Genomic DNA, 19,027 nt, shown 5'->3' with positions numbered 1-19,027 from the left:
GTTTACAGACCGGCATCTGCACACGGAGGAGAGGCCACCACGTCCCACACACCGTCCCTTCCAGCCAGTGTGCCGAGCAAGCAGCTGCACAAAGGCCCCTCCCCCAGTCCACCTGAGATGCCCCTTCCAGCCTGGGCTGGACAGCTGCACTCATCCCTAAGTGGAGACTTACTTTTCTTTAAAGGGAGAGCTGGGAGGGAATGGAGAGAGCAAGAGAAGACAGAAATAGCCAGAGAAAGAGAAATATGTAAATGCATTCCAGGAAAACGCCAAAACTGAAACCGCAATGACCCAGAAAAAGCTAATGCTTGGTTCCCGTCAGCGTCACAATCCCATTTTCCCTGATCATCTTAACGTGTTTCCCCTCAAAATCAGTCATTTTCCAACAGGGTATTTTGTGGTCTGATTCCGCTGTCCTGCTCTCCAGTGGCTGACAGGGGCCCGTATCCCATGCCTCCCTCCTCACCCCCCTGCCCCCCAGTCCCTTCTGGGCTGGCGTGGGGCTCTCCACCTCCCAGGAGAGGACGTGGAAGGAGGGAGAACACGGGTATCTATCTGTTAGAACAGGCTCCCTGGAAATAACCCACACCACCAAACAACTGGTTTAATTTTATTTCAAAATTGTACAAAACGGCCATAAGCGGCTATAAAAAACTTCATCTTCAGAACACGTGGAAATTCAGAAACAACAACAAAACAGGTATCCTTCACAGTGTAATGGAAAAGCTTTCTCTGAGGCAGAAATTACAACTCCTCCTTCTTCTTTCCTAGTCTCTCATGGTCTCCCTCCCGGAGTGTTCGAATAAAACTAGTAAATCCCAACTCCTGTAGCGGAGGGAAAGAGAAAAAAAAGGAACTTTAACCTGATGCGGATGTGTGCCCCCCGCCTCCTTACTCCCCTTCCCTGACCGCCACCGGGTGCTCACTCCTCGGGACACAGAGAGGAGGCCGGGGGGTGGGGGAGCAGGGCCGTGGGGGAGCGGGCGGAGGTGGGGGCAGGGGGAGCCGATGGGGGGTGGCGATGGCTGGCCATGTGGGGAGGGTCTGCTTGGCTACAGAGAAGCCCTGAAAAGTGGGTGAGGAAACTGTCCTGCACCCTGGAATCCGCACCACACCCCTGCACCCCCCGGTTCTGGGGCCAAGACTTGTGTGAAAACCCCTTGAGATTTTCTTTCAGCCCGGCCAGAGTCTTGCCTTCTCAGCTCTGAGCATTGCAGCTGACCTCTGTGCTGTCCGGGAAGCCTCCTCAGTGGCTGTTTCCCTGCCCGTCAGCAGACAGAGCTTGGGGCAGGTGCCTCCCTGCAACTCACCGTCGGATTGGTGTCGTACTTTTCTGCAAACTTCCCGTAGTGGTAGTAGTGGAAAGTGGGGTAGGCCTTGATGGCCTCCTGCTGACACAGGTCCTGGTTCTTCTCTTTGATGCAGTCAACTGCGGCACAGGCAATCTGTGGGGCCGAAGAAAGGGAGGGTCAGCACGGGGGTCTCCAGTCTGAGAGCTGAGGCCTGGACCAGGCTGTACTTGAGACCCACATCATCTGCTTTTGGATCTCCTCCCCAAAAGCAGGGATACGCTGAAGCAAAGCATCCCCATTCCATAGCTCCACCGAGACTGAGACTGCCTGTTTTCAACCCCCCAGGCAGACAGGTGAGGTTAGGGGACTTAGCTTGGAATGCCCTCAGACTACCCTTTAAAATCAAGAGTGTAATGACTGTAAAGGAAATTATGACTTGAAAGCATCTGTAAACACCACGAGTTTTGTGATGCTTTCTGTGAGGCACTGTGGGACTCATTCGCTCATCAACTCATATTTCCTGAACACCTTCTGGGGGAGGCAGGGTAGGACCAAGGTTAAGGATAAGAGCTTTGGAGTCAAGTTTCCCACGTGCAACTCTTGGCTGGGCTGCATATGAAGACTTGAGGAGAATTACCAGCCTCTTGGGGCCTCAACGTCTCGTCTGTAAAATGGAGATAACAGTACCTAGACTGTCAGGACATTATGAAGACTGAGTGAGAGAAGTCAGGTGAGGTGAAAGGGCACACGACCTGGCACACGGTGAATGGTCAGTACACGTTAGCTGCTGTTAGAATGACTCCTCCTGGCCCCGGACACAAGCTCTGTCCCCAGTAGGAGCTCAGCATCTGGTCAGGGAGTTGGATAAAGAGGTGAATCCAAGGCATGACAGGAGGTGTGTGGAGGTGGTCCAGGGTGCCAAGACGGCCCACGGAGTGGCACAGAGGCGCTCTGCAAAGTTTGCCACGTGGGCCAAGGCCTGATGGCGGAGGAGAAGCCCGTTCCAGCCAGGGGAGCACATTCCAGAAAGCGGGACAGAATTCAGCATGAGTAAAGCAAACAGTTTTTGGTCAGAAGGAGGTTAACTGGCCGTTGGCCTATTCTTGCCCACTGAACAAATTCCACATGCAGGGTAGTTTTTCCTTATTTATTGTTCTTTCCCAATAAGAGGGTAAAAAGCAGACATGGGAAACTTTTCTCCTGTTGAGGGTCACAGAGCAGGGAAGGAGGGGAGAGGGTCAATTAAAGGCAACGGCAATCCACAAGCATTACAGAAGAGGGGCCAGCAGCTTCTGAGGAGAGGAGGCATTGATGGAAGTCCTGCTATGGGCCAAGCCTGTTCTAGATGCTAAGAGGACAGTGGTGACCTTGACAAAGTCCATCATCAAGCGACTGACATTCTTACTGCAGGCAGGCAGTTAACAGACACATCACAAGTGAGATCACTGCAAAGTCCAAGGGACCGCGCTGAAGAAATCAAAAGAGGGTGCTTGGATAGGACCACGGCCAGAGGGGTTGCTTTTGCCACGAAGGCCAAGGAGGCCTTTCCAAGGAGATAACATTTGACCTGAGACCTCAGTGATGAGGAGGCAGCCAGCTGCGTGAAGGCCCGAGGAGAGAGCACCCAGCTAGGACCAGCCCATGCTGGGACCGGCCTGGGAGAGGAATGGGCGCCGTGCCTCCGAGGGCTGGAACCCACGCAGGAGCCCTGGCAGAACTACTACCACGCCGGAGGTTTAAAACTACTGAACAGCCGTGTCTCACAGAGTTCTCTGGCTGCTGGTTATTTCCATTTGGGTGGAGGCCCCCTTTCCAGGTAGGAGAGCCCTGCAGGCCGCCAGCAGTCAACGCTTACCGGCCTCTTACCTGTGCCCAGGTGAGCGGGGCTACCGTTCCGCAGGCAGCAGCGCTGACAGGCAGTGAAGAGTGAGCTGTGGCCTGCACTCTGGTTACCAGTCGCTCATCCTCCCTCACCCGCCCTCACGCCCCCCTTCTACCTCTTCGGCTACGTTACGTTCTACATGATGAGACTTCTTAGAGCAGAGTCTGCAAACTCTGCACGCAGTCCCTATCTGGCTCTCAGTCCTGTTCTATTTGGCCCACGCAGAATATTTTAAAAACATAAATCTGAATTAGCTGCCAACCTAGAAAAACAGCCAGAAGATTTTATGTAAAGCTTGGCTCTCCAGCTTCTCTTTAAAAGCCAAATCTGAGGGCCCTTGCCCTGCCTTCCCATAGGCAACGTGTGGCTGGAAAAGAAGGGCGGCTGTCTCCTTCAGGCAGGGTCAACTTGCCGTTTGCCTGCGCCCCTGCAGGCTTCTGAGAACCCCAGCTTGCCCTCCAAAGACCTTCCAGAATTATTCAGAAACGTGAGGCAGAGCCTCCTCTGGCCGTCCTCAGGGTTCCGTTTCTCGGGGCAGGTGCTGAGTGGCCGGCCCAGGGGGGGACCATGCACGTGGGGCAGCCTCTGTGTCCAGCCCTCGGCTAGGGGCTGTCACTCCCCTGCTAGGCTGTGAAAGCGTTTGATGAGCGCTGCTCCGGGCCGCTGCTCTCCCTGCATCCAGTTTAAATTATGAATTTAATTTGTATACATTAAAATGGGGAAATGTGGGAAGCAGTGGGAAATGTCGTGTACAGTTTTACAAATCGACTAAAATAAAAATGGGTCCTCATTCTGAATCCCCTTGAACAGCTGCCAGCCACATACACGAAATGCTACTTCTGGCTGCAAAGGCTCCTTTGCTCTCAGTCTCTGTAGGAAGAGGGGAGACAAGCACAGGCCCCTCTCCAGGAAGTGACTGAGACTCTTTGGAAAGAAGGCAGCAAATAAACCCCTTCACATCTATCCCAATTTCACCTGTCTAAGCGCCTGCCCCCCTTATACCCACTCAAGATCTGCAATGACTCACCTACGGCACCAAACGTACACTGACTTCTAGATTCGTTCCATGGTAGGTGGCTGTCGTGCCCTGCAATGTCCCCTTCGCCCAGCACTTGACTTGCCACTGGCACCTGCAACTCTTGGCTGAAGGGAGCTAGAAGTAAGGCCCACAATGGACGGGGCTTGCAGACATGTCCCCTGGCTTTCTCCCCTCTGAGGGGGATGGCTCTGTCCCTGCTGAGGTCTCCAGGGACTGAGCCTAGTTACCCATGCAGTAATTTGCTCATTAACACACCTGCTCTGGCTTCCCTTCCTCCATCCCCTCAACTGCTTCCTAAGATCACCTCCCCCAAAATCCCCTGCATAAGAGTCCCAGGCCCTGAGTCCACATCTGGGAGACCTCTGACGATGCCTATTCTTTCAGTTCTGATGCTGCCCCTTTCCAGCTGGGTAACTTTGGGCTAATCATTTAACACCTCTGAGAGTCAACCTCCTCATCTGTAAAATGAGTAATAATACCTAGCTGACTAAACGACCGTGAGGACAACACAACGTAAGGCTTTAAAAGTACTAGCAGAAGAGGCGCTCACAGGAAACATCAAACACATCATCTGGTTCCTTCATCTAGCCAACGTTTACAGAGGTTTCAGGCGTCAAGACTGTGGGGGATTCAAGGACAAACGAGGTCCCTGTCTTCAGGGAGCTTTCCCTTCTGATGGAACTCGGGGGACCATACACAGCACACGCAACACGGCCAGAGCCTCGTCAGCCAATCACAGAGGGGCTCCTGCTGCCCCAAAGCCCATTCCTGGGACGACCTTGCACCTGGCCGGGAGCTGTGCTGCATTGCTGTTCCCTCAGCCCCTACCCCCAGGCTGGGACACCTTGAGGTAAAGGGAGAGAGAGGCCCCACTTTGCCAGCCCGGTGATCCCCTGGCCCCCGCTTGCACCCACCAGCCTTCCCACCTGAGACCCTTGTCCTCCATGGCCACGTCCAGAATGCTTCTGTTCCAACACTAACAGTGTGCAGCCCTTTCTCCCCCGCAGCATGTCAACTGCTAAAGTCCCCAGTAACCTCCTGGGAGGGGGAGGCTCCCCAGTTAAAATATGGGCTGCCTCACACAGCTTTATTGATTCAGTAAAATAAATCTCTGCAGGAGCTAATATTGACTTTGGCTATGAAAATGGAAGTGAACAACCAACTGCATATTGATTGGGGAAGGAACAGGGACCAACTTCTGGGTGGAAAAAAAAAATGCAGTTCTGGCTCAGAGGTGGCAGCACGGGGTGTCAGGAAGGAGTCAGGAGACCCAGTTCCGGCTGTCAGTGACCCACTGCGCGTCCCTGGGCAAGAGACGCAGCTCCTCTCTGGGCCTTGATCTGCTTGAGGAGAAGGAGAGGGCTGGACAGGCCAGTGGTCCCCAAACACCAGCCTGTGGCCAGCAGAAGAGCCAGCTCTTAAAAATGACACATTCCTGGAACCATCCCCCAGAGGCTCTGAGCTGATAGTTCTAGGATGGCACCCAGCCATCATGGCACCAGTACCCCAGACCAGAGACAGAAGGCTTCCCTGCTATTACTGAGAGCCGCCTCTAGGAACCCCAGGCCTGCCGGCTGCCTGGGACAGAGAAGCTAAGTGTGTTCCTGAAAATGAGTGAGAGTGATGCCTGGCTTGGAATAAAGGAAGTTGGAAGGAGGGACAGAGGGAATAACAGGGGGAATGACTCCAGGAAAAGGTCAGCGACATTACTGGCCCAAGTTAAGACAATTAAGCAAAGGTGTATCAGTATCTCAGAGAAGGAGGGGGTCACCATGGAAATGGGACCCCTCTGCATCAGCAGAGGGGACAGGGAAGAGGAGGAATGGCCCTCAGCTGCCTACCGTGGGCACGGCCAGCCTGGCCTCGTTGGGACTGATGTGTTCCCCTCACAGACCCTGGAGTGCGGAGACCTGAGCATCTCGTGGGGCGGGAAGCCCCCACACCTGTCACTCTCCTGCGTGTCCAGAGCACCGAGTGTTCTGGGTGAAGAATGATGGGAGTTGATACGGAGAGACTGCCAGTCTAGTCCTGGCCCCTCCCCACACCAACCAACACCCAGCCCCGCAGGGACGAGCAGCCTGGGCTGTGCTGGAGCTCTCAGACTGGAGGCAGCCACTGTGCTCAGGCCCCGGCTGGCAGAATCGGCTGGAGCAGTGAGGGAGACGGAAGACAGGAAGTCCCTTCTTGCCGTGCCCCTCTCAATGCAGGCCAAGTGGCAGGGAGAGGAGAGAAATTTTTCTGGTCCTTGTATTCCCTCCTGATGGTGAAGGGTGCCTCAAGGGCACAGGCAGGACTTCTGGGTGACAACGGGACTCCCCAAGATCAGGGAAGGGGCTCGGAGTCTAAGTCTTCACATACGTGCCCGTGGCCTACCCTGGCTTCCTCTGACTCGCTGTCCCTGTACAGCTCTCACCATCCCATCTCCACCACCGTAGGGCTGATGCAAGGTGATCTCATCATCTGTATCCCACCTGCCCTGGCCGCACCTGACAATTCCACCTGGGAAAATAAGGCAGCAGGCAGAGATGCACCAGACTTTGGCCTTGGGTGTGCGTGAGCGCATCTTGGGGGTCTTTCAGGGGACAGGTTCCTATGATGGAACCCCAGGCTGGGAAGAGCCTTTGAAACCATCTAGACCAGCACCCTGACTTTAGAAGAAGGGAACTCGAGGCCTGGAGAGTCTTCCAGCTCACGTAGTTTAACAGCAGCCCCGATGCACCAGTCTGAGTTCCGGGGTCTTCTCCCTGCCATACACTCCCTCAGCCTTGGAGTCTGCCCTGGCTGCTGGAGCGCCCTGGGGGAATGTGCCCGGGGCCCCCTCCCCGCTCTCTAATCCAATCTGCAGCTCTAGCTTGTTAATTTTATGCTTCATCCGTCAGCAGCTGCAGGAGCCTTTCACTTAGGTGGGATGAGGCTCTGCACACACGGCCGTGCTCTCCTCCACCTTGGCTGCCTCCAGTTGACTTTTGTTGGATTTTTTTTTATTTGTACTTTTAATTATACAAGTAATGCATGACTACAAATCCTACCGTAAAAATATTTGAACACTAAAGAAGAATAAACAAAATGACCCCTTTACCACCCCCTCCTCCAAGGAAGGGCTGTAACAGTTCAGTGTATCCTTTTTAGTTGATTTTGCAGCATAAATGCAGCCTGCTCTATCCTGCCTTGTGAAAAGGATGTCCTGGTTGCCAGGAATCCCCGGGTCTCAGCAGAACCTGTCTGGGGAGGGAGGGCACCTGAACAGAAGGGAGGAAGGTGTGGGCACTGGTGGCAGGGGGAAGCTGGAGGTGGGACGAGAGGTGAAGAGGAAGGGGGCCTTTACCTTTCGGTCATCTTTGAAGGCATCAGCAGTGGCAGTAAAGTGTGGAATGACCTTCTTACAATGCGGGCACCCTGCGTGAGAGGGGAGGAGAGAGTTACACACATGGGGGAGGCTGCAGAGCCAGGGGCCCTGCCTGGAACCTCCAGAGAAGCCTTTCCAGGAGTTTCTCTCCACCCAACAGACTTTGGGGCTCATCTGATTCCCACCCCCCGCGCACCCCACTGTCAGGGTTCACGTATCAACCCCACCACTCAGACCCTCCACTGCGCGTCTGCTGTTGGCAAGAGGGCTCTGCAGGAGGCCTGTGCCAGCGTCAGGTCCATTCCTGCCCAGGACCTCCCACCCCACACTCTCCCATCACACACACACCCACGAGGCTGGGGGTCAGGGAGACAGACACTGTGGTCTTTCCCTGCAAGCTCCTTCCACACAGGGCTGCCCTCAGGGTCCATAAGAGCCTGATCCAGGGTGCAGCGGGAGCTTTGGGCTTAGAAAGGAGGACGCATGCTCGGGATTCTCTGAGCCTGTCACAAGGTCCCTTCTCTCGCCCCAGTGACACTAGCAAATCTCTCCACTTCATGACTGAGAAAGTGGGGCTGGGGAAGTAGGGGGCTGGGAGCAGGCCCTCTGCCTGACCCCGGCAACTCATGCTTTGCCGCTGTTTCCCACATTCCCAGCAGCCCTCACCCCAGACTGAGCAGCCAAACCAGGCCCCTGGTCCTCATGCTGTCCTTCCTCCCTGCTCCACAATCCACCCGAACCCCAGATCCAGGAAAGGGAGACTCAAGGTCAGGCTAAGAGGAGGATAAGCTGCCAGGAGTCCCTGACACTTCTCAGGGCCTGGGTTCCCAACCCAGGGACGAGGATCCGTAGTTTTGGAGGCCCTGGATGGGACAGAGGTGTATGTGGTGCCCTGAGCCCCTCCAGCTCCAGTGACAGGTCTCAGGCCCGGGGCTGGGACCTGTGTGGGACCACTTTCTCCTCCTGTTTCAGCAAGCCCGGGGCAGCGTCCACTGAGCAGAAAGCCCAGGAAGCTGCAGGCCACTCTGTCCCAGACCCGCTTCCCTGGCCCTTCCCTCAGTGCTCGCCAATTAAACCCCAAGCCCACTCCTCCCAACCACCCTCCAGACACTGAACCCAACTGCCAAGAGAACAGCACTGCTTTGAGGGAAGGAATTCCCTGACTGTGGTGAGTAATTCTGATCAAAACATGGGTGGGAGAGGCCAGATGCCCCATGGGCAGACCTGGCTCCAGCCAGCTTCCTGACAAACAGCTCTCCCATGGCCTTGGGGAAACCCAGGCAGGGAGGGAACCGAGACAGCCTGGCTCATCTGCTCTTTCCCTTTTCAAAATAAGATAATAATGACTGGCGTTTCAGAGGGCTTTGTGAATCCAAATTAAGGCTGAGCTACATGTGAATTTAGCACCTGAGCCTTGTCCTGAGATGGGCGGGACCACCCACGTGGCCTGGCTGGCAGAGTGGCCAGCTGGCCCCAGAGCAGCGTGGATGGTGATGGGGAGGCAGCTTCAGGGGATTTTCCCATCATCCATCACAGGAGTAGAGAAGACAGCTAGGCTGGTTACGTGTTACACCAGAACTGAGATAAAGTACCTCGCAGAGCGAACTCATGGCAATTACAAGAACACTGTACTAATTTGACCCAACAGAGGGAAGAACGGCTCAAATTCATGAAAACATCATACTACAAAGGAATGATGGCATATAGCTTTCAAAACGTGTAAAGAGCACAACGTGCTGGTTGAGAGCGCGTCAAAGTGTGCCCTGTGGCACCTAGAGGTCCCCTGTGAGCGGCACATGGACACCCATTAAGACATCAGGCTGGCCGGAAATAAGTTACTCCCTTCCCCCAAATCTGGTGTCACTACTCATTTCTCCTTTCTAACCTCTCTGCTTACTGAAAGTATAAAGGTCACTGTCAGCCTAGTGCAAATTCCTGCTGCCATCAATTTAAAGCATCTAGGTCTCAGATTAATGGCCTTCTGGTACATCTCATTTTCTCATTATCCAAAAGAAAGAGCATGGCAGATGAATAACTAGAGGGGAGGCTGTTTTAGAAAGGGCATGAAGATGTTTCCCAGAAGTGTCAGTTAGGCCAGAACAGGCATGATTTTTTAATTTGGGCTCTTTAAAAAGGTACCACCTCTGTGTAACTGGAAATGAAAGCAGCCTCCCAGAGTGGGGAAAGAGGAACAAAGACCAAGGACAGGACAGAAAATTCCAAATCTAGAGACTCAGCCAAGCTGGCCTAAAAAGGGCAGTCACCACGACCAGACCATGATTCGGAGCAATGTGGGGGGCTTGGAACAGAAGAGAACAATGAAACAGCAGGAGGAAGAGCTGTGTAGAAAATGGGCAGGCAGGAAGTGGGGGGAGAGGAGAAATGGGGGTTGGTGTTTGCTTTTTTACTTTATACCTACCTTTATCTGTAGTATTTAGGTTCTTTATATAAAAGTATATGTTATATACTACATAAATTATAAATAAGGACATATTATTTTTATCATTGAAAACATTTTAAAGATTTTTTTTGTCTTTAGCTAGTTCCCTCTTTCCCTGCCTCTGTCCACTGACGAACACACACGTCTCAGGAGCCTGGAGCAGAGCTCAGGACAGGAAAGTGCAGCAGGGGAGATGGGAGACTCCAGGCACCAAGCCCTCTGCCAACAGGTGAGTCGCTCAGTGACGGGGCCCCGTGTGGACCGTGTTTAGTTATTTTTGTCAGGGCAGTCTGTGAGGCCCTTGAAGCCGGCAGGGACCAGGCCTCCTTCCCTTGTATCCTGGGTCCCCGAAAACATCCAGCACACAGCGGTTACTTGAGGCAGGTCGTTAGCACCCCAGCAGGGTAGGCGTCCCCTGAGGTCTGGGGGGAAGCGGGGAGCATTTCTTTTTTTTTTGCGGTATGCGGGCCTCTCACTGTTGTGGCCTCTCCCGTTGCGGAGCACAGGCTCCGGACGCGCAGGCTCAGCGGCCATGGCTCACGGGCCCAGCTGCTCCGCGGCACGTGGGATCTTCCCGGACCGGGGCACGAACCCGTGTCCCCTGCATCGGCAGGTGGACTCTCAACCACTGCGCCACCAGGGAAGCCCGGGGAGCATTTCTAGGGAAAGTATTTAGTCTGGACTTTCTCAAATCCACCCAGTGGCTGGTCAAGGACTCCTACTTCTCTGGCCAGGTTCCCGCCGGCTGCCGGGAAAGTAATTGCCCTCTGAATCGGGCCTGTGACTAAAGGAGGGCACCAGCCCAGGCTGCAGGAAGGGCTCTGTCACTGACTTGCTGCCGTGGCCTGGGCAAGTCAGGCATCCCCTGAGTCTCAGTCCTGCACCCCCAACTCTGCCCAGAAGCAAGACAACTTCTTAAAATCCACTCAGTCTTCCAGGCTTACTCTAAGGACAGAGGAAGACAGCAAGAAGCTCTGTAAGGAACCGACAGGGCACAAGGCCCACTTGTGGAAGAAAAGGCAAAAACAGAGGGAAGTGTCAGCTGCCTGAGGGCGGGGTCTGAGGCTGGGCCAGGAGGTGACCTGCCCAGACAGTGAGAACTGAGGAGAGACTTTACAGATTATTGACACTGGAGAGGTAGGGGCAGGAGGTTAGGACTCGACTGAGCTGCCTGCTTCTCTGTGGAGCCCAGCTTTATTATCCCCATTCCATTACACGGAGCTGTAACCTGGGGGAGAGAGAGGGCAACAGGGAGAGAGAGGGCAACAGAAGAGTGAGAAATCCAAGAGCCTTTCCTTTATGTATCAATGAACAACTTGAAAATGGGAATACACAAAATTTGAGACCACAAACACCAACATTAGCAGACGTGTCATTCCTTCCACTTAGGCTTGGAATAAAGTGGGGATCACGGTGAGGACCTCTGGGTGACTATGACGGTACTTTTACCCCAGTTTCAAATCCATGGCTTCAGAGCCACTTGGGAAGGTCAGGGAAAGGAGGCTGGGCTGGGAGTGCTCAGCAAGATGAGGGAAGCAGAGGCCTAACCGGGCTGGCTGAATTCCCAGCTGCTAAGTTGCAGGGTTCAAAGGTGAAGTCAGTGAGTACAGGGATGGAGGGAGCAGACAGGAGGGAGGCGGCGGCCGGGTGGCAGTTTCCAGGCAGTTGAGGGGACTGAATAATTACAAGGCAGGCCCCTGGCACAGACAGAAGCAGAGGGCTTCAGGACTGATGTGAGGACAGAACCTGACAGAGCTGGACCTGGATTCTGAAGGACCTCAGCCTGGAATGAAACCTGCTCACAGCAGACAGCCCAGAGTCGGCCTGCGGCTGCCCTGGTCCCTGGGGGGATCTTCTCAGTTCAGTCAGGCCCACCCCTCTCCCTCGCCCCTCAGCGAGCGCCCCAGCTACTTACAAGGGGCGTAGAACATGACCAAGGCGTGCTTCTTCCTCTTCAGGGTGTCCCGGAAGTTGTCCCCAGCCAGATGCACCACGCTGGTCTGCTGCTCTTCCCAGGCGGGCTCTGGGGGTGGAGGGGACTCAGGACTGCAAGAACCGGGGGTGGAGGGGAGACAGTCATTAGGAGAAGCTCGTGCACAGGCAAGCACTTCTGCCGCCCCCAACCACTCGGAGAGCACATGAGAAAAAAAATCACTTTGCATCCTTTCTAAAACTGAATTTAAAACCTCAGTTTAAACATGAAGAACTGTGAACCATCTGCAAAGATCCCCTCTAAGAAGCCTATTAAGAAGCCATTTTGTGAAGGTGTGGAAGACCTGAGTCGCTTTTAGGACCTCTCCAGTCGTCTCCTTGCCGTGGGGAGAAGCCCCTGCACCTGGGCTCCCTTCCCCTCCCTCCTGCCTCTTCTGGGACCCTGAAGCACCCTCCATTACCTTCTGCTCCTGAGCCTCTGTTCTGGTGGACAGAGCATGCGCCATGGAGTGAGGTGGGTCTGGGTTCAAATCCAGATTACTGATCACCTGTGTGACCTTAGGTAAGTTACCAAACCCCTCTGAGCTTCCATTTTCTTTTCTGCTAAATGAGTACAGTTGAGACCTACTTCCTGGGCTCCTTACGAAGAGCAGAGACAGTGTGTATGAAGCACCTAGTCGGTCAAGCAGCTAACAGTTGCTAAGAGCCTATGTGCTCTCATAAATGACAGGCATTCGATAAGGGTTGATAATTTTTTAGTCTCCTTCTGTTCACTGGTTCCCTCCACTCTGCCTCACCAAAGTATAGATCTCCAGGGTCTTTTAAAGCCTTTGCTGCCCTTGTCCCCCTCCCTACAACCACACTTCTCTCTCCCTTCTGAGAAGTGTCTCTGGGGAGCGGTCCGGACCCCGTGCTGCCACACGCACCCCCTGCACTCCCTCCTTCACGTCAGCACCACCTGGCTTCTGACCACCAGGCCTCAGGCCTTGTACCCAGCGAGGGCAGCGTGAGCGCAGCACCGGGCACCCCACGGCCTCTCTCACCTTTCAGAAGCCCTCCTACCAGAGACCCCTTCCCTACCTTCCCGACAGCCTTCTCTCTTCTTCTGGTTCTATCTCCGTGCCCCTGCAATTCTTGTAAGATCTCATCCCTCTGCGTGGCTTCCATAATCCCCTAGGCTGAGGATGACTCGAGCCCTGGCCTCTCACCCAAGCCCCCTATTTCCAGGTGTTTTTCAGGTATTTCCACCTGGAGGTCCCAATGTCACCCCAATCCCAACAAGACTTAGAACTCTTCCCTCTCGTCCACACTTCCCAAAACAGCTTTCTTCCCCAACTTCTTCGTTTTGGTTAACGGCACCCCTGCTCTCGTGACCAAGATGGGCCCCTCCCACCCTTCCTGTCTCCCCCACTTCTTTGCCCTCCAGGTGCCCTGTCAAACACCCTGGACTCTTCGGCTGACACCAACCTTCTGCTCTGCCCTGTCCCTGCATCCTGCCTCCCCGGGCTGGCCTGCTGGTGGGCACATCTCAGTCACCCAAGCGCGGCCACGTGTGCACAAGCCTGGAAGTACCATCAGCCTCCCTCGACACTGTCTGCTTGCCCTCCTGCTGGTGGCCTCAACCCTTCATCTCAGAGCATCTGCTGTTTATGCTCTGCCTGCAGGATTCCTTCCAAGCTCCCCAAAGAACCACTATTTGTCCCTAGGCAAGGCCCTTCACCTCTCTGAACCTAAGTTTCTTCACCAAGGAAACAGGAATAAAAACTCTGGCCTCAGTAGGATCTGAGTATGAAATGGGGCAACAGCTATCAAAGCACGCTGCAAAGGCTGGGAAGGTTCTAGCACTTAGGGGGTGGTGCTGTCAGTTACAGTGCTGCATGAGAGCTGGCTCAGCCGCCATGGCCCACGGGCCCAGCCACTCCGCGGCACGTGGGATCTTCCCGGACCGGGACACGAACCCGCGTCCCCACAGCTTCCTCTCTTTGAGTATTTCCACACACCATGCACTGTGCTAAAGCACAATAATCCAATTTAATTCTCTGGACAAGTCTATGGGAAAAGTATAGTCTCCACTTCACAGATGGGAAACTGGGGCTTAGCAGGGTCACGTAAATGGCCTGGGGTCACGATCTGACTGCAGGGCTCTTAGACTCCAAAGTCCATGCTCTTGGGCTTCCCTGGTGGTGCAGTGATTGAGAGTCCGCCTGCCAATGCAGGGGACACGGGTTCGTGCCCCGGTCCGGGAAGAACCCACATGCCGCGGAGCGGCTGGGCCCGTGAGCCATGGCCGCTGAGCCTGCGCGTCTGGAGCCTGTGCTCCACAACGGGAGAGGCCACAACAGTGAGAGGCCCGCATACCGCAAAAAAAAAAAAAAAGAAAAAAAGTCCATGCTCTTACCCTAGTGCTTTTCAGGTGTTCAGCAGTGGTGACTATGGACAGGAAGGACAGAGACCCTCCATGCTCGCTATTTGTGTCCAGGCTTCTGGAGCGGGGATTAGCAACGATAAATGCTCTGGTTCCCCAGCTCTCTAACTGCAGTGCAAGCACCAGGGACCTCACCTGAGGCCCCACCCTGCTCAGTCCTTCCCAGTAAACCAGCACTGGCACCAGAGCGAGGCCAGAGAGGCGGGTGTGAAGAGCAACCTGCCTCCTGCACCAAAGGCCCGGAGGAGAGAGCACCTCGCCCCTCCTGGAGATGAACCACTGCTCCGTTCTGGTCCCTAAGACAAGGGCTGGCTACTCTTAGAATCTACCCGCAGTGATCAGCAGGAAGCTGAGACCTGGACCTGGCCAGCCCACTCACCTCTTGCCAGGGCCTCTCCTGAACCTAGTGGCTCATCCCATTCCATAAGCGGACGTTTCTCAAAACCCCATGGCTGAGGGTTTCATTCACACCTCCTGAATCAAAGCTGCAGGGACAGCAGCCCTAGCATCTGCACTTTAAGCAGCACCTCAACACCTGTAACGCTTACGTCCACCCAGGTTCGAGGACCGATGTCCTAACAAAGTAACTCCTTCTGGATGCTGCTGTTCTGCACAGTTCTCGCGTCACTTTGTGACTCTAAAGTCTTGGTTCTCACGTGGACATCATTATGCCACGTACCAGGGGCCTCTGCAAAGGCTGGAGTCTGTCTTCTTTTACTTCATGTTCCCCCCAGTGCTGAAATAAGGCAGTATTCTCAAATATTCAAGTTATGTGTGGATGTGCGTGCGCACGCGTGTGTTTGTGTGTGTGTGTGTGTGTGTGTGTGTGTGTCTCGGGGGAGGAGTGTGGACAGGAGAAAGCACCTGTGTGGTGGCCCAGTTAGTTCCCTCACAGGAGGGGGAAATGCTAAGAACTGCAGGTTCCACGGTCCTTGGATGAGCAATTGCAAGGCTCCTCGTGTTCTCTGGACTTGCAGGCTGTCGTGGGCTGAACTGTGTCCCCCGCCCCAAATTCATATGTTGAAGTCCTAATGCCAACTACCCTAGAAGGTGACTGTATTTGGAGATAGGGTCTTTAGAGAGGTAATTAAGTTAAAATTAGGTCATTAGGGTAGACCCTAACCCAACTTCACACTGGTGTCCTTTTAAGAAGAGGAGATTAGGACACAGACACTGAGGGAAGACTGTGTGAAAACACAGGGAGAAGATGGACATGGAGAGGCCTCAGAGAAAGCAACCCTCCTGACATCTTATCTTGGACTTCTGGTCTCCAGAATTGTGAAAAAAATTAACTTCTGCTGTTAAGCCACCGGTTCTGTGTTCCCTGTTGTGGCAGCCCTAGCAAACTAATACCCAGGCTGAGGGAGCTCTTCAAACCTTTATTTTCAACCCCAAACCACCACAGGCTGCACTGTGGACGCTACTGAAGGCCCAGACCCGGGTCCCTGTGAGTCCAGCTCTGGATGTGAAGAGCTGTGTGTTTCCTTCATTCACTCAAAGGGAATGGAATAAAATGTAGACGATGAAACCTGGGGCCAGGACACTGGGGAAGGAGTCCTAAAAATAGAAATACACGGTTTACTGGAGCTGATGAAACCGCACCCAGAAAGGCTACCCGTGCCCTGCTGGATGAGTACACGTGATCAGCACACCAGAGGAGGCGTCAGGATTGGGAAGTCATAGCTGTCTTGGCGTTCAGGCCCTGAGCCAAGGTCAGCGGCCCCTAAGGTTTACTTCATCTCCTCAAGGCCCTCTCCAGTGGCCGACAGCCAGGGACCAAGATGTGCTATCAAGACCAGCAGACTTACTTTTGCATCCACTCAATAAAGCTCTTCTTTGTTCTGAGCGCAGGCACTGCATACTTCTCTCCATTCTTAAAATACTTGAGTGTAGGGAACTCGGAGATGTGGAATCTTTCTGCCAGGGCCTTGTTGACGGTCGCATCAACAGCTGCAAGGACACCAGAGCTCTGGGACGGGGGAGAGGCCAACCATGCATGACAGCCTCAGATGCGGTGCTGGCAGAAGAGGAGCCCGGACACCAGCCGCCAACCCACCGAGGGCCTGCCGAAACCTCACAGGGCGGGAACTTCATACATCCCGGGAACAACTGGACACGGGCATGTCCATCATTCTCATTTGTGGGCTGAGATGAAGCCTTTTAATCTCCCCCACCAACCAGGCTGTGTAGACTGTAGCTGTTCCCAATCGGCAGGCTCCCACAGAAAAGAGGGAGAAACTTGGGGCTTCACCCCAGAGCCATGACCTGGCAGAGGTCACCTGGAAGGGTATGAGAATGTGACCCTAATCTCTCTGCACCCCTCCATCCCTGGTAGGGGCCCCACCTGTCTAAGACACATCTACTCGGGGACACAGAAGTTCCGCAGGCCTCCAGGGGCCAGGAGAGCTGCTACAGAGCTTGCAGGGGAAAGTCACTGTAATGATTCCTATCACTGACTCTTTAGGAGAGAGCGGTGGAGGAGTTAAGGAAAGGAAGCTTACATCTGCTTCTCCGTGGAGGACTTCTGCTGCATTCTCAAACTCTGGTTTCATTTTCTTACAGTGTCCACACCCTGCAGGAAGAAATCAAGAGAAACCATGTCCATGGCACAGAGGCTCCAGGGATGTCCTCTGCTTCTGTAAGAGAGCTGGGTCCTAATCCCAGCTACCAGGGGCACCCAGGAGAAAAGAAGAACAGCACTAGCTCAGAGAAAAGAAATCTTTTGCCTGATCCACTGGGGGTGGGGGTGTGGGAGGGGCACAAGAGGCAAAAATGAAATAATTACATCAACAATACTGGTGATATGCATATAGGTCCTGTGTGCCAGGCGTGGCTCTAAGTGCTTTATACCCTCATAACAGCCCTACAAGGTATGAACTACGTTATCTCCATTTTACAGATGAGAAAACTGAGGCACTGAGAGGGTGGATGACTGCCCAAGGCTACATACACAGCCACAGGTCACAGAGCTGGGCTGAAAACCCAAGCAATCTGATTGGAGGCCACAGCCACTGGCAGCGTGTGCTTCCCAGCACTATGCTACTGTCACCACTATCATCTTCTCCAGGGCAGAAGGGATTCGGGGCCTTGAATTGGGAATAAGAATTCACATAAGCAAGAGTATGGGAAAACGTCAAGTTCCAATTATCCCAATAAGGGAAGAGGTATGATATGACAGGCACAGTGATCTGACTTGTCATTCCCAAATAAATGGTATTTTCTTGGGACAAAGACTGCTTTGCCCTCCTCTCCTTACAACACTTGAACGCAGTAATATGTTATGAATAATGACATTTGATACGTTAAAAAGGAAGCAAGCACTTTGTGTCAGTGATGACAGGACATTTGTAAATTGCTTTCATTTTAGTAGAAAGAGTACTCTCTGGCATCTATGCTGAAGGGGCTGTGAGGCGAGTAGGACCAGACTGGCTCAGGCTGGAGATGACTCTAAAGGGAAATCTGGCTGGGAGTGGGGGGTAGGGGGGCACAGACAAGGCTAAATGGATGGCGGACATGTGACTTGGCCTTCTCATGGGGTGTGCTACTGCTTGGGAGCTTAGAGCATCACAATTCTACTACTGATTATTGGGAAAAAGAAAGACAAGAAAGGAAGACACGTGGAGACCAAGTAACATGCTACTAAAAAACCAACAGGTCAATGAAGAAATCAAAGAGGATATCAGAAAATACCTCGAGATAAATGACAACGGAAACACAACTTTCCAAAATCTATGGGATGCATATAAGAGGTAGGTTTATAGTGATATAGGTCTTCTTCAAGAAATAAGAAAAATCTCAAATAAACAACCTAATCTACCATCTAAAGGAGTTAGAAAAAGAAGAACAAGCAAACCCCACGATCAGCAGAATGAAGGAAATAATAAAGATCAGAGAGGAAATAAATAAAACAGAGACCAAGAAAACAATACAAAAGATCAGTGAAACCAAGAGCTGGTTTTTTGCAAAGATAAACAGAATTGATAAACGTTTAGCCAGGCTTATCAAGGAAAAAAGAGGACCCAAATAAATGAAAGAAGAGAAATAACAACTAATATCAGAGATACAAAAAATCATAAGCGAATACTACAATCATATACCAACAAACTGGACAACCTACAAGAAATGAACAAATTTCTAGAAACATACAACCTTCCAAGACTGAATCAGGAAGACACAGCCTATCTGAACAGACTGATCACTAGTAGTGAAGTTGAATTTGTAATAGAATCATACACCATGATCAAGTGGAATTTATTCCAGGGATGCAAGGATGGTTCAGTATCCACAAATCAATCAACATGATATAACACATTAACAGAAGAAAGGATAAAAATCACATGATCATCTCAATAGATGTAGAAAAAGCATTTGACAAAATTCAACATACATTCATGACAAAGACTCTCATCAAAGTTGGTATAGAGGGAACACAGCTCAACATAACAAAGGCCATTCATGACAAACCCACAGCTAACATCGTACTCAATGGTGAAATGCTGAAAGCCTTTCTTCTATAAATTTATTTATTTATTTATTTATTTTTGGCTGTGTTGGGTCTTCGTTGCTGTGCACGGGCTTTCTCTAGTTGTGGTGAGCGGGGGCTACTCTTCGTTGCGGAGCATGGGCTCTAGGCACGCAGTCTTCAGTAGTTGTGGCACACGGGCTTAGTAG

At 52.8% G+C, this 19,027-nt stretch overlaps 1 protein-coding gene across 3 annotated transcripts in view; it reads right to left on the bottom strand.

Moving 5' to 3' along the window:
* Positions 1-596: 596 nt before the first annotated feature.
* Positions 597-19,027, bottom strand: part of PDIA5 (protein disulfide isomerase family A member 5) — a 93,878-nt gene continuing 75,447 nt past the window's right edge. For 2 of the 3 annotated variants that reach the window (XM_060010766.1, XM_060010765.1), the window contains 6 exons: positions 16,858-16,928; positions 16,165-16,325; positions 11,915-12,045; positions 7,539-7,609; positions 1,311-1,445; positions 597-825 (listed from right to left, as the gene is read on the bottom strand). In XM_060010766.1, coding sequence (XP_059866749.1) covers positions 745-825; positions 1,311-1,445; positions 7,539-7,609; positions 11,915-12,045; positions 16,165-16,325; positions 16,858-16,928 — 650 coding nt within the window. In that variant the 3' untranslated portion in view covers positions 597-744. Of the gene's footprint in view, positions 826-1,310; positions 1,446-7,538; positions 7,610-11,914; positions 12,046-16,164; positions 16,326-16,857; positions 16,929-19,027 lie in introns of those variants that run through there. The other variant, XR_009519254.1, reaches the window with a different exon arrangement.

The sequence above is a fragment of the Delphinus delphis genome, chromosome 4 (genome assembly GCF_949987515.2).
Source record: "Delphinus delphis chromosome 4, mDelDel1.2, whole genome shotgun sequence".
Classification (NCBI taxonomy): Eukaryota; Metazoa; Chordata; class Mammalia; order Artiodactyla; family Delphinidae; genus Delphinus; species Delphinus delphis.
Note: the sequence above shows the minus strand (reverse complement) of the source record. Positions and strands in the feature narration are given on the sequence as shown.